Here is a 15,426-nt window from a genome sequence, read left to right as displayed (position 1 = left end):
TACACTGCAAAAACACAAAATCTTACAAAGTATTTCTGTCTAGTCTCCAGTGCAAATATCTCAATACTCTTGAAACAAGACAAAATTAACTTACAGGTAACTTTTCAGCAAGATATACGAGCAAATCTTTATATCGATTTTAAAAAGTGCTAATTTCATTGGCAGATTATTTCACTTATTTCACAAGACATGTTTCCCATGTTATAAGTGAAATAACATACTTTTAAAAAATTTATATTATGGAATAAAAGCTCCTACAACTTGCTGAAACGTTACTTTTAAGTTGATGCAAGTCATTGCGTTTTGCACAGTTTTCTGCTTCCATTCTGCTTCCTTTTGATAATAATATTCATTTTAATGTCATTAATTATTATTACTATGCAAAGATGTTGTCATATATGAAGCCAATTAGTTCCAGTCAGTTAAGTAAAGCATAAACTTGCATCTTCTGCCTCCATTTATTTCTTGTTTGTCCTAAAATGGAATAATTTGAGTATCAAAACGATAAAAAATATCCAAGAACCAGAGTTGTGTTTTCAAACAAGAGGTAATAACCTGAATGTGCATCACTGGATTTTTTTGGGCATTTAGCAGCAGCCCTGACAGAAAAAAAATAGTTTCTAATATTAACATGCTAATAACAAAGCTTGACAGAGAGAGTATATACTTGCATCAGTGTGATAATGATTCCTTAAGCGGTATTAGCTGAAAACTTGTAAACGGACCTGAATGATGCATCTCTCTGATCCTGCTTGAGGTCTTAAAGGTTTTATTTCTATTTTTAAGCTGTAAGACACTGTTTCTCTGCTGTGGATAGATTATTCATAGGTTGGCACTTCTTTTATCCTCCACATCTCTACTTCCTTCAGTTTTAAGCACACAATGTACAATGTGTGAGAAAATTACTTAAAAGGAAAAAAAACAGCCACTTTCAAAGATCCCAGGTGAGTGTATAAATCAATTGAAGTAAAGGAAAAAGAAATAAAAGGTGGTTTAAAGTGTTTGCACAATATCAGCACAGTGTACGTAAAGTTTTCTTTGACATGGAGGTGTGGTGTGTGCCTGTGGTCACTGCAAGTTATAGTACAGCTTAAGTCTGAGTCACCAAATGACCCAGCGGCGGTGTAAAGAACTGGGTGGTTCCCCTGTTAACTCAAACCAGCTTCAGGTTTGACACCAGCACAGACAGAATCACCACAACACATGCAGCGGCAAAATGTGCAGAAATCAAACAAAACAAGTTACAATCGCAACGTCAGACAAGCAAAGACATGCAGAAGGCGGCCGGTGTGGGGTTATCATCGGAGCAGAGAGAGTCAGCGCTTTATTGTGATGTCAGCTGCAGCAGGCTGGGAGCCCGTCCACGACTCAGAAACATCAGAACCATGAGCGCCTCACAAACCGAAGCATCACCGACGCAAATTTATCAGCAGTTACTATTAAGAGCTGAAAGAACGTGGCAGAAAAATATGGAGAAAAAAACCCAAAGAACCGGAAGTCTATAAACAGAATGTAGCCACAAAGAAAGCTGGCTTCCTCTCAGAAAGAGTTAGGCAACATGGCAGCAAAAATAAAAAACAATGCTGCTAATGCAGCGCAAAAACTGCAGCCTTTAAAGAACTGCTTGTTCAAATGTTCAGACTTATAGTAAGTCTGAACTGAACAAACTTCAGTACATCTAATTGGGATTTTATGTGACCCAGACCCAGAGAAAACAATGAAAGTGAAAATAGTGGTTTATAATTTTATCTACAAGATAAAATCTGAAGAGTGTGGCATGCACTTATGCATGTATTAAGCTCCTTTCTCAGAGGTTTTCAAAGAACATCAGTGAATAAAAGGAATCATGAAGAACACAGAGAGCGCATTATTTAGTGGAAGAGCCAAAGGGCAAATGGGGACTCTGGAGGAGCTGTAATGACCCAATGTCTCCAGAAAATCTGACCTTTACAACTGACAAATTTGTAAAAAGTCATTAAAGTGACACAGCAAACATGTTATTTATGGAGAAACACACAAATACGCTGAACAAACGATTTCAGTGACTGGCAGCATGATGCTGTGGGATCAATTTCTGGTCGGAGTTGTTGGTTGGATGGACGGAGCTAAATGAAGGGCGATCCTGGGAGAAAATGTGTTTGGACTTGTTGGCGGAGTTTCACATTTCAGCAACTCTAAACATCCAGCTGGAAATATAACGGACAATTGTATTTCATCCAGGACACACATCGCCATTTAATTCACGATTTAAAATGGCCTAGTCAAAGTTCAGACCTAAAGCCAGTATGGAGTACGTAGCAAGACTTAAAAAGGGATGGTCACAGTTATTTTATCAAGTATTTTTAATGTAGTTATCTTAGTACCTGTAACTGCTAAAGAAGATGACACTTTAAATTCATTTTCAGCTTTTTGTCTTTATAAAAGTTAGAAACCATGTGTCACTTCAATTCTGTTTTACGATCACATAAAAAATTCAATAAAATGCCAAACAATGAATAAATGTGAATTCTTCAGAATAAAATGCTAATTATCTTTCCTCCACAGTTACTGTGAAAGTCATAGTTCATTGAAATAAAGTAATATTTTAGGATTAAGGTTTTGAATATTACACCTTTCAGAATAAACTAATAGAATTGTCAGGATAAAAAACAAAGTCAAAGTTTAAGATATTTACAAGTTAGAGTTACTTTTAACAGATCACAATATTTACAGATTTTAATTTGGTATTATTCTCCAACTCCAGACTACTTTTTAGCACTTTTAAAACTTTACGCAACCTTGAATTTTGTCAGAAACAACAACAGAGACGAGCTGCAAACAGGAAATTAGTTAATCTCTAATCAATCCTTGTTAATCTTTTACTTTTGTGTTTTTATCTACATCCTCTCCACAAGTTTGTCCTGTCTAGCGGAACAAAAGCTTCTCTATCTTCATATTTATGACAGCGCCCTGTCACTGTTGAGCGAATCTTTAAATTAGAAAATCTAAACATATTTAGTTTCTGTGCAACTCTACGTTTCATTCAGTTAATTCACAAATCCCTCCAGGCCTTCCTATGACTGCAAGCTGGGAAGATGCAGAAGATAATTTGCCAACGTACCCCAAGCATGAGTGTCTCCGACCGGCTCTGAAGCTGCTTGGCAGCCCCAACTTTCCCACTCGAACCTCTTTGTTCATTTTCAGAAGAAGTTCTGATTGCACATCTGTCCTGCGCTAAATCCAAGGTATGGACACCAAGGCACAGGCTGGTGTTTCTGGATTCATCCCACAAGGCTCGTTGTTAGAAAAACCAAAAAAAAAAGAAGTCGTCTAGGTCAGAGGTTAAAACAAAACTGAAAGAATTCGACGGAAAATGCATATGAATCATTTTTAGCTCCTGAGAATGCAGGGAGACCTGCATGGAGGAATGCTGCAGAGTCCACCTGAAGCAGCGTCAGGCATGCCCCAACAAGGACACCAAGGTTTCTCCAGGGGGAAAACGACGAAATGCAGCTGCGGACTTCGCTGCTCTGAGAGATTTGTCGAGTTAGTCTTGCCTCTTCAGAAGTTGTGGTTAAAAAACAGCCAAAATAATCCCACACGTGACAAAGTTTATCTGCATGCCAGAGGTCTTTACAGATCCAAACAGTCCAGGAAACAAAACAAAAAAATCCCTGAGAGTTTAAAGGATTGTTTAAAAGTAGCTTGATTACTCTAACTCTGTCATTCTCTCACTCTGTGTTTGCAGAAAGGGGAAGCGTGGATCTGCAGCTGATATCAGTGACACTGCAGGGCAGCGTCACCAAGGGTTAACCTCTTCCTCTGACAGGGCGAGCACTTGCAGAGTGCCCTGAGGTGGCTGAGGAGCGGAAGACGGCCCACCCTGTCAAGACGTCTGATTTATGCAGAATATCCACAAGCATGCTTAAGGTCCAGGCTGCCCCTCCGCTTCAGTTTCAGGTTTCCAAAACAAACCCTTCAGCGGTGAAGTGCTGGTTCTCTCTAAGCCGGGTGCGACTGGCGACGCAGGTCGTCACAGAGGAAGCACTTTGTTTGTGAAAAACAGATCTGACTGCACCAACTGCACGGCTGGCAGATGTTGTTCTTTCTGGCAGAGCCGCTTGCTTTCATCGACATGTGGGGATCAGCATGCAGCTCGACCTGATACCCTCCCTCTGCTGCCCCGAAGCCAACAGGATATTGTTAGAGTTGGTGCTGGGCAGGCGAGCAGCGATGGAGAGAGGGGAGGCATGCAAAGCAAAATAAAAACAAAATGATCATGCAGCTATTTAAATTACACACTAGCATTTATTTTTTATTAATTAGGGTTGTGTGAAAGAATATTTACTGACAAAATTCCTTCAGCTGTTTCACGTTTTGTCACGTTACGAGAAACTTCAATGGAGTTATTTCTAATAACCAGAAAGTAAAGAGGAAAAGCTTTTAAAAACTGTTTCAAAGAAAAATCTATAACGCATGTCGAGCATTTACTCTGGTGGCACTAAATGAACTCCAGTGCAACCAAACTACTACATGGAATCAGTTCACAATGATTTATACACAAACAACAAGATATTTTTAATTTTAAGTGCGTGCTTGTTTTAAATTTGACCTTCTAAGATAACAACAAAGAGCACCATATCCAGCTTGAACCTATTGTAACTAAATATTATCTCATATTTCACAAGATCTATGGAACTGTGAAGAAATTATTCCACAAAAATTCACAGACTTTACGTTAAAGTTGGTGGTTTTGTACTCAGACTAATTTGAAGAATTAGTTTCTTGCTAAAACTGATTTTCCTTCTAAATCACAATTAATTTACAGTTGGTACTAAAATACATTCACCACAAAACACAAAATCTTACCAAGTAATGTGGTTTACTTTAATCGTATTACACTTGAAATAAGACAAATTAACTTAAAAATAACTTTTCAGTAAGATACACAAGCTTGTTTTAAGTAAATATTGATGAAAAAGTACTTTCTATTGGCAGATAAATTCACTTACGGGAAAAATGTTGCTATAAGTTAAATAACCTGCCATTAGGACTAGTACTTTTCCATCAATATTAAGGAATTATTTACTTGCAACAAGCTTATATATCTTGCTAAAAAGTTTGTTGTTAATTTGTCTTATTTCAAGTTTGTTAAGATATTTGCACCAAAATTACTTAGTAAGGTTTTATGTTTCTGCAGTGCCAAGAGGTGTGAATACTTTTGCATATTAGAGAACAAGGGAATAAAAAAACTAAAGATAATTCATTTTAATTTAATAATTATTTGGTAATTTTACAAAATATTTCCTAAAAACACTCTCCTAAACCAAATAGCTTGAGACTAAATCTGAAAACATGATAAATTACACACTTCAGGCGTCTTTATTGCTATCCTCACATCTTTAATACCTTGTATAATTTATCGCCATTTCTTTCATATGAGCTGCTCTCAAGAAACATCAATACTGCCCAAAAAACTCCAGTTTTTTAATCTAAAGGTATTATTACCATCTTTCAATAAGACCGTCTCCCATCTGTCTGCTTCTTCTCTCTCTCATTGTCTGCTAACGTGTTTTCAATGCTCTTATTCTCTCTGTTCTTTCTGCTTTCTTCCATACGTCCTTCAGTTTTTCACAGACTGTACAGAAAGACGGAGATTCCCACAGAGACGTGACAGATTTATTTCAGAAATCCGCAGCTTCGAGGTTGCCAACTACTTATCAGCATCTATTGTTCTGGCTCAAACGTGAAACCAAGAATAAAATGTTGAGCTTTAGGAGGAAGCTATAAAACTAACCTGCATTTAAACCTAAAGTCTGTGAATCTTTGTGGAATCATTTCCTCACAATTACAGACATAGCTCTGGTGAAATTTGAGATAAGATTTAGTTAAGATAGATTCACGCTGGGTGTGGCGCTGTTGGTAGGTCAAATGTAAAAGAAGCATACACTTAAAATTCTAAATATCTTCTTGTTTGTGCTTTAATCATTGTGAACTGATGTGTTTAACTTGAGGTTGTGGTTAAATGTAGGAGATTTGATCTTTACTGTAAAAATAACAAAAATGCGGTGAATTCACACACACAACTTCCTGCAGTCTCCCAGCAACCAGCACAGCCGTAAATGGACGCGGTGTTTGGAGGTTAGCTCGTTTCTCTCAATGGGGAGCGAATCGCATCCCCACCGGTAGTTAGCACATTATCTATGAAATGCTGATAGTGGGACAACTGTGTTCGAAGCAAACGGCTAGCACTGTTACAGTTAAATTAGCGACCTCCAAGGCCACAGTCACACAGCAGGTTTTGATGATCAATTCAGATTTCTTGATAAAATCCGATTGTTTTGCATTGTTGTTCATATTACTGAATAAATGCGACCAGAATCAGACTAATGTGTGAAGTATTTATGACCCAAAAGAGACTCGAATTTGCAGAAGAAGAACGTAGACGTCACACAGCGGCTCATAGCTTATTGAAGCAACAGTAGATGCTGCTGTCTATGGATCATTTTTAAAGTTGCTCAGCAATGGAGCCTAGAGTATTATCACAAGATCACAGCAAGACAAATGAAGGTAATAAAAATGAAGGCTGCTTCTCGCTTCAGCCATTGTTTGTCCGGATTTACTGCTTCTGGCTTCTTCCGAGAAAGAATTATGACGCATGTCTCACGTCAGGTTTTTAAGACAAAATGCAGGACGACAGTTCAGACCACAGATGCTTTGAACACTATTTAGTCCCACTTTTAGATATGTCACAAATCAGGTTTGTCTTGTTTACAGGGATGAAAACCCGGTAAGTGACGGAGGAAAAATAACAAAGTCTTCAGTTACACTAGGGCTGAGTGCAGCAGTGCTCCTGTCACCTGCTTTTTAGGAACTGCATCCACCTGTGTAAATCTCCACCCACAACAGGAAGAAAAATAAACGGGCTTCAGTCGTTGAGGTTGAAGCCTTATGGTGAGTTCACACCGAACGTGTTTCGCGGATCAAAAACGTGTCAGATGCTTCAAGTTTGACGTATTTGCACTTTGAAGTCGGACGCGTGACATTTTACTCTAGACGTGTCAAAATCGCTCTAGACGCGCATTGGGAGGAGCCGTTGTTTTGTATTATGGAGGATGAACTGAGAAAGTGGCATCAAAACATTATGTAATGAAACTTTCTGCAATCATAACGGAGGCTCAGATGCTTTTGCTGAACATTTTGTGTTCAGATTCTATTGAACCAACAACGGTGACAGCTGATGACAAGGCGCGTTGGAGCCTTTTGTTCTTCTCCTGGTTACTTTGAAAAATGGCGGATTAAATATTGAGTGTTAAGGTTTTATTTACTGAAATCAACAGAATGCCATCGTCGGGCACGTGTTTGCATTTACCAGATAATTCAGAGGTTTTGTGAGATTTACTGTCGAGGGTCGCTGTCAGTCCTAGTTTGACGACCCGCTACCCCAAATCTCCTGGCAGGACACCAACTACAGGCCACTACGTCACATAGCAAAGTCTCTCTGACTGGTTGACGCGTCACGTCGAGCAGCAAAAGTTCAGCTTTTTCTACTCCAGTGTCGGACGTTCAAAATGCTTTATACGCTTCAATCTCGCCCTCAAGGCGCCTCCACACAGACCGAATGTGAACCAGACGCGCCTGACGCTCAAAAAACATTTGGTATTTGAATGCACCATTAGAGTGAGACAAGTTCGGACAGTTTTAAATTTTCCATGAACAACTGAGCAAGCCCTGCTGGTTTGTCTGGAAACCAGTTCATGAAGTGAAAAGTCCTGTTGCCTCCAGGCTCCCTGTACTCTACATACTTTCAGCATGGGGCCCAAATATGTTGCCGATACGATGGACCTTAAAGTAGTGAAGAAATTCTCATGTCTTTGCTTACTCTCACCATCCTCTCCTAAGTTCAGCTGGTTTCCAGCCTTCTTGTTGAAAGAAAAAAAAAACCAGAGTAAGTTAGTGTTAGACATGCATTTGCAAGCTCTGCCGCTGTCCTGCTGGTTTCGGGTATCTTGGGATCCTCGAGATAAAGTGTCAAATAAATATTTGATGCAGTGAGAACCACTGATTATGCCCTGTTGAGCTGCATGAGACTTTTACTGTAAACAGCTCAACAGCAGAAGTAACAAAGAAGTGTAGAAATACATTTCACAACCTCTCAAATCTCATTTTTTTCTCACACTTTAAATTACGTAGTCAGGAGCCATGAAAATGAAGATATTGTGATGCATTGTGGGATTAAATTAAACCCTGTGAGCCTCACACACACACCCTGCATGTGAAACCAGGCATTTTCAGTACATTTTACTGCAAATCAGATAACAATAGTATGATAAAGAGCTGCTCACATTAAAAGTTTGGAAAAAAAACTTAATGATGTTGAAACATTTTAAATCGCATTTGTTTTAGGTGTTTTTGTCTAAACAGTTATTTAATTTTATTGCAGAATTGAAGCATCTTTATTTTCTGTCATGTCCTGTTGTTACATTTTTTATTCAAATTAAAGACGTCTTATTAGTATAAACCTTATTAAAATCTCATCAGATAGAGAGAGACAGTTCTGCAGGGTCATGTGCTCAACTGTAGACATTTATGAGGTCAATTGGTGTCAATTAGTCACATTTTCTTCATGCTGCATTGCTATAAAGCACTGAATAAATTTAACATCTGGGTTTATTTTTTATTTCTTCATTTTTATTGCACAAATAACAAGGAAAGGAATAAGTTAAGCTGCTAATAAACCTGCCATAAAGCACTGAGTCCATTTCTTCAGTGACGTGTGAAGAAAACTGCTGTAACAGGTATTATATAAACTATAAATGTACAATAAAAATACTATTATGTTCTCTGTAATCCAACATCCCATCAAATCCGTGCAAACATTTTTACAAACTAACTTCACAGAAACATTTGTCTAGAAAATTAATACAGATTTCAACAGCTTCCCTGCTTGAGACCAAAATACCTGCAAAACTGAGATGCTTAAATATTTTATGAGCAAGCAGCATAATGTCACTTGAATGCAAGATGTAAACACAATTAATGTTTGCATGTTAGGGACAAACCAGCTCTGAAGCAGCAAAGGCATCCGAGTTTCAGATTTACCTGGAGACAAGGTTTTATTTCACAAGTAAAGAAGTGACACCTGGTGAGTTTAGTCTCTCATAAAGACATGAAATAAAAAGCTTTTGTTGCTAATCAAATTTGGCTCATGATTGTGAGATTTACAGCAAACTTTATAAACTACAGCTTTCATTTTGGTAATAAATGTAACGCTTTACTTGCCACACAGACCTCCAGTAGCTCAGCGATTTTAGTTTTACACTCAGACACACCGAGGGAAACTTGATTAACTATAATTGCTTCTTAGCTGCTGTGCAGTAATTTCTATTAACAGGTTCATATCAGATGTTTCAGCTGAATGGGTTTGATTAAGCGTTCGGTGGAATAATGAGGAATAAAAAAATGTCTGCGTTCAGCTTAACGCTACCAATAAATGTCAAATATTTTATTTTTTCTGGAGCTGTAAAGACAATGAGTGAAAATTAGAACTACTGCAAGAAATAGAAAATATTTCTTATATATTCACAATCATCAGTCTTCTGTTAAATAATATTTCTGTATTAGAAATCATTGTAAAAATAATTTTACAGGATTCTGCCTCCATTTTCCCTCATAAAAGTGTGAAAAGTGCGTTTGCAGATAAAACCTCCAGTTTTTGCAGCTTTCCCAGAGTTTCTTCATGTGGTCTGCAGGTACCGAATCTGCACTGGAAAATACGCCCCTTGCTATTCTTAACAGACTTCACACAATAAATCTCTTGTCTGTTCTGATCATGACCTTCTGCTATCTCAATCCATCAAAATTCATACGGGGTTTTGCAGATCCCTGCAGAACGTGACAACATAAACAAGTGGTTATGATCCTGTTCTTTTCTGACGTAAACTAGACACACGCTGCCTGTTCTGCAGTCATGAGGAAGGAGACAAATAAGGGAAAGGGTAGCCATGAAGGGCCAGCCTTGTGCTAACTGTGACGAGCGGCCCTCCTTCTCTCCCCCAACACAGTTTTGTCTCAGCCAGACAGAAACCTGAGGTCAGACACAAGCAATCTATCTGTTGCCACAGGAACTTCTCTGACCTGAGCCGGGCCTCCTGAACACCTTAGGCTCCGAACAAGACCTTCTTTTTTAGTTCAAGAACAACGAGGCCATTCAGATGACACTGTTCCCGACGTCAACAAAATCATGATTCCCGAGTCCTAGTGCTGCTTTCTCCTGAAACAATGAGGCTGTTTTTTTGTAAAATGCATCCCATGACACTCGACTTATTGGTGTGATAAAACAAGAAGACACAAAACCAGGATGAGGTTCCACTGTTTGCACCCGTTTGATTATTTGTTCCGTTAAAACTGCACTTTAATGCATTAAATCCTTTTTTAAAAGCATTTTTAAGTAACAGGCCACTAAAATCAAGTGAAAGGAGAAAGATTCAGAATTTACAAAACCTTCTCAAACTGCAGCATGCACCCCCACATCATGATGCTGCCACTGTATTTCATTAAGTAAACTTTGCATTCAGATATAGCTTCACACATTGAGGTTTGTGGGAGGAAAAAAAAATAGTTTTGGTCTCATTTCTCCCACACGTTTGCAGTGACTTATGGCTCGAGGTGAACCAAATATTATCTCTCTTAATTCAAACATCTGTTTTCTTTTCTCATGTCCTTCATGAAGGCCAGAACTGTGCAGAAGGCGACCGACGTCCCACCAGCTGTGAAACTCTGCAGCTCCTCCAAAGTCACTTGGGGCCTCCTGACTGTTTTTTTAACAAATGTCCAAACTGTCTGTTCACTAATAGACATCTCAGGACTTCACACAACTGTTTACACAGAGATTAATTTATTTAGTAACAACATGACTTCTAAAGTTAGTGTCAACTTTGCATTAAAAGTATCATTATTTACCAAATTACACTTCATGACAACACTCATAAACATTTGTGAAAACTCCTTCATGTTTATGTCAGTCTTATGCAAACCCCTTCAAACAGCGTTACCAAACAGTGTTGTGCAGCCTGTAGATCTATCCTAAAGCATAATGGGTCACCTTTAAAACCACTGCACATCAAAATATCACCAAAAGTCTAAAATAGCCTCACACTGATCCATAACTTGTGCACAGTACTGTTTGTCCTAAGGTTTACTGAGTTTCACCATGGCAACTAAGACAGTAAAACTTCCCCTGTGCATCCCAGCCTCTGTCATTACTCCGTCTAAGCCCACAAGGTGCTTCAAACCCACAGCTAAGCCTCCACTTCACACAGCTTCACATCAAAAGCCCTACCTGGGTGTGTGCGCCAAGGTGAAGCGGCGCTGCAGGGCGATGCTGCGGTTCACCAGCAGCTTGCGAAACAGCAGCGGGGAGTGTCGAGGGGAGTCGCAGGGGGACATCCTGGGAGAGCCGCAGGGCGAGCTGGACGCCGACTGCAGCTTGACGGACTGAGCGCCGGAGCTTTCCAGCACAGCTTCACTCATGCTGCTGAGCAAGAGTTAAACAAACTTTTAAACTGATCCCTGCACTCTTCAGTCCTCACAGGTAGTCCAAGTTATCCATCTCAGATCAGCAGAATGTTTCACAACCCTCCTGTTCAATAATGAGCTTCATGGTCCCTGAGCACTGCCAGCTTCAGGATCTTCATCACCTTTCTCCACTGGGCTCTCTGCAATCCACTGTTGATGGACACAGACATGAGTGCAGGAGTGAGCCCTCCCCTCGGCACTAAGCGGCGTGTTTACACAGCGCTGAGCTCTGCCTAAATATGGCCAGGCCTGAATTAAAGTGTCGTTAGCTCATGCCACAGGGGAGCTAGCTGCGTCCAGGACTCTCTTCACGCAGCAGAGAACCTGCAACAAGCACCAGTTTACATCTGCTTCCTTCAACAACGCAGCAGAGCACAAACAGAGAGCGGCGGCCGCAGCTCTCCTGCAGACGAATGCCAGAGCCGCGCAGCGCTGGGAGGCCAAAGCCGAGGCGCTGCTCGTCACCGAGGCCCCACTCTGTCTGAAAACAGAGCGCCAGAGATAAACGATAACGGCAATCCTGGAAATGTCATTTTAACTTCTGCTGTCATCTCAAGCGGAGTGCGCAGTGCCTTCCCAGTGTTCCTGGGTGGCAGTGGAAAAACTGCATTTCATCTTTGACCCACAGACGCTCTGCGACCCGAGTCTCCTCTGAACCAAAACACGGCCTTGTAAATCCAGCTAAAACACACAAACTGACATCCTAAATCTGCTTGTGCCTAAACATTCAGATGATAGGCAGAACGCGCACAATTTAATCTGCTCCAATCAAACAATAAAGGCTTTAAGGTGACTGATGATCTATCGCTGGCTGCACAGAGGAAAGTACCTTTGAGAGTTTTAGGAGGATTTAGTTCAATCTGTTTTCACGATCAGGTTCACAAAATCTACACCTCCAAAGGGTCTCAAACAACACATCTTAGGGAAATCTCTCAACCTTTTTAACCTCCTTCTTGACTAAAAATTAATAAATGTAATCTCCAACCATAATAACCACAAAAAAACTCGGTTTCATATTTAGTAATTACTAAAAAAATAAGAAAAAAGCAGAAGTTTCACACTTTCGTTCTCTGGTTTTCAGTAAAAATATGCAGAACTATTACAACTTTTACCTTCAGTTTAAATCCCTATGTGATTTATTTTTAATTTAATGAACAGTTTTTAAGAATTTCTTCTGAAACAAAGAGCAGAAAGAAGACATTTGCAACAAAATGTCGATTTTTCATTTTTATTAATGTATAACAGGCCAGACGGCATCAATAAATACTGTAACTTTCCTAAAGTAATGTCCTGTCATTATTTTTCCAGAAGTTATATGTTTTGTTTAAAATATATTTTTAAAAGAAAGAGTTGTTGATTTTTTTTCCCAACATCACTTTTAGCAAAAAGATGACTTAGGGCTTTATTTTAATATGAACCTTTTCAAAATGTCTGACTGTTTTAGTTTCAAAGTGAGGATAAATTATGAAATTATTATAATAACAATTAAACAATATATTAGTGTAATAATGAATTATACTTATATTATAATGATAAATTATGAAATTAGATTATAAATGCATAAAGTGCTGCCAGTGGAGGCCAGCAGGTGGCTCCTGTGGACAAACACAAACTCCCACAAATGCAGCCAAACAGAGCAACTAATCTGCCAAATGGGATTTTTAATCCCCGTTATTGATTCAAATCAATAAGGAGAATCAGCAGATTCAGTCTAGATTAGATGTTTGCATTTATAGAGAAAATATAGATATATTAAACATCCACTGTAATGTTTATTTGATCGACAGAAACTTTATTTCTGATTAAAAGTCCATCATAAAATGAACAAAATAGCAACTAAACAGATACGCATCCAAAATCACTAAAAATATATTTTAATAAAATTTAATATTAAAATTACATAAAATTTAATAACAGACAGTTGTACCAATGTCTCTGCACAGGTTATGATAATTTTATATAAGACAAAGAAGTGTCTTTCCTGGACTCTTCTAGAAAAATGAATGATTTTGGTAACACTTTATTTGAAGGGGGGTGAATCAGACTGACATGACACTGTCATAAACACCCGTCATAAACATGAACAAGTCTTCATGAATATTTATGACTGTTGTCATAAAGCGTCATTCGCTAAATCATTACACTTTTAATACAAAGTTGACATTATTGAAAACGTATTTGTTATGACAATGTGACATTACCCAAGACAACGTCGTTGTCATGACAACTTGACATTAAGCAAGATATTATAACTTGTCATGAATGTAATAACAGGTGAATTTTAAAATGTTATCCTTATAAGACAGCATTAACTAGTCACTTGTTGTTACACATACCTTTTATAACTGTGACATTATCCTCCTCTGTTAAAGCGTATCACAGTGAACTAGTAATGAAGATGTCATCGAGTGACATTACTCTATCGCTTTAATGACAGAGTCATGAACATTTCCAGTTACCTCAGGTAAGTATGGTCCACTTTACTTGAGGTAACTGGAAATGTTCATGACTGGTTAATGCTGTCTTATAAGGATATAAGCCTTATAAGCCAATAAATTCATCTGTTATTACATTCATGACAAGTTATAATATCTTGCTTAATGTCAAGTTGTCATGACAACGACGTTGTCTTGGGTAATGTCAAGTTGTCATAATGAAGACATTTTCAATAATGTCAACTTTGTATTAAAAGTGTCATGATTTACCGAATGACGCTTTATGACAACAGTCATAAATATTCATGAAGACTAACTCATGTTCATGACAGGTGTCATGTCAGTCTTATTCACCCCCTTCAAATAAAGTGTTACCATGATGGTTTCCCATCTTTATTAATAAATTTTCTTTACAATAATTGTGCAAACTGCATGTATTGTGTTTTTTTTTTAGGAATATGATATGCAGTCACAAAAAGATCCACATAATTCATGATCTGTTCTTTTTCATTTGAAAGTAGATTAGTTAAAAAATATTTTTGCAAAAACTCGTCATCCCTCTGGATCTCTGCAGTAATCCTAAATATTTGCTGTTTATTTTTCTGGTAGTGAAGATGAGTCGTGTTTTCCACCAACATCCACGTCTCAATCTGGGTCGCAGTGGTGAACCTGGAGTTTTCTACCACCTTCCAGGAAAAATAAATCTAATTTCAGCCTCTTATAACTGGGATCTCACTCTTCCCTTCATGATCCGAATGTCAGAACTTTCCTGCTCCATCCAATTATCCACCTCAAGCAAGAAATCAAGACCCAGACTCCTCTCTGGGAGGCAGAACCTGGACCAGGACGGAGATCCGTGACCTCAGAATCGCAGGAGCAAACTCTCACCCTGACGGCTCCTGAACTTTTGAACAAAGCTCATGACTCAAAGACTCTCATTCAAGCGTTTGCTGTGTTGATTCAGGTCGGAGAAAAGACCGGCTGCAGAAAACCACGTATTTTCCTGAAGTGACGAATGAAGAGATGAGTGGAGCAGTTTATCAGACTGAGTCACAAACCTCTCCTTCCTCCTCCAACCTGATCAGAAACATCCGTGCTAACACATAAATAAAAACACGACAAGTCTGGAAGAGACAATATGTTCACTTTAGCTTCATTCTCTGTTTGCACCTGAAACATCCTCGACCAAGGACTTTATATAAAAGATGGATGTTGATGATTAACCTGCATTTTCTCTTTGACTCTGAGTAACTCTGACAAGGCTGTGGTTTCACTATTCATTCTGTGCTCCAAATAAGATTTTCAAAAACATTTGATGCATATTTTCTGTGATGCAAATAGCAAAAGTTACTGCTAGAAAAATATGAAGAGCCCATTGAAAACCTCCTGGTTTTTCTACCAAATATTGATGTCTGGACTCTTCCTGAGTTAAAAC

At 38.7% G+C, this 15,426-nt stretch overlaps 1 protein-coding gene across 5 annotated transcripts in view; it reads right to left on the bottom strand.

The window, feature by feature from the left end:
- Nucleotides 1-15,426, bottom strand: part of pde4cb (phosphodiesterase 4C, cAMP-specific b) — a 118,745-nt gene that overhangs the window by 51,644 nt on the left and 51,675 nt on the right. The window contains exon 1 of one of the 5 annotated variants that reach the window (XM_008406600.2): nt 11,321-11,844. The exons of 3 other annotated variants lie outside the window; for them this stretch is intronic. In XM_008406600.2, the coding sequence (XP_008404822.1) occupies nt 11,321-11,511 (191 nt within the window). In that variant the 5' untranslated portion in view covers nt 11,512-11,844. Of the gene's footprint in view, nt 1-11,320; nt 11,845-15,426 lie in introns of those variants that run through there. One more of the 5 variants, XM_008406602.2, reaches the window with a different exon arrangement.

The sequence above is a fragment of the Poecilia reticulata genome, linkage group LG4, assembly GCF_000633615.1.
Source record: "Poecilia reticulata strain Guanapo linkage group LG4, Guppy_female_1.0+MT, whole genome shotgun sequence".
In the NCBI taxonomy this organism is placed as follows: Eukaryota; Metazoa; Chordata; class Actinopteri; order Cyprinodontiformes; family Poeciliidae; genus Poecilia; species Poecilia reticulata.
Note: the sequence above shows the minus strand (reverse complement) of the source record. Positions and strands in the feature narration are given on the sequence as shown.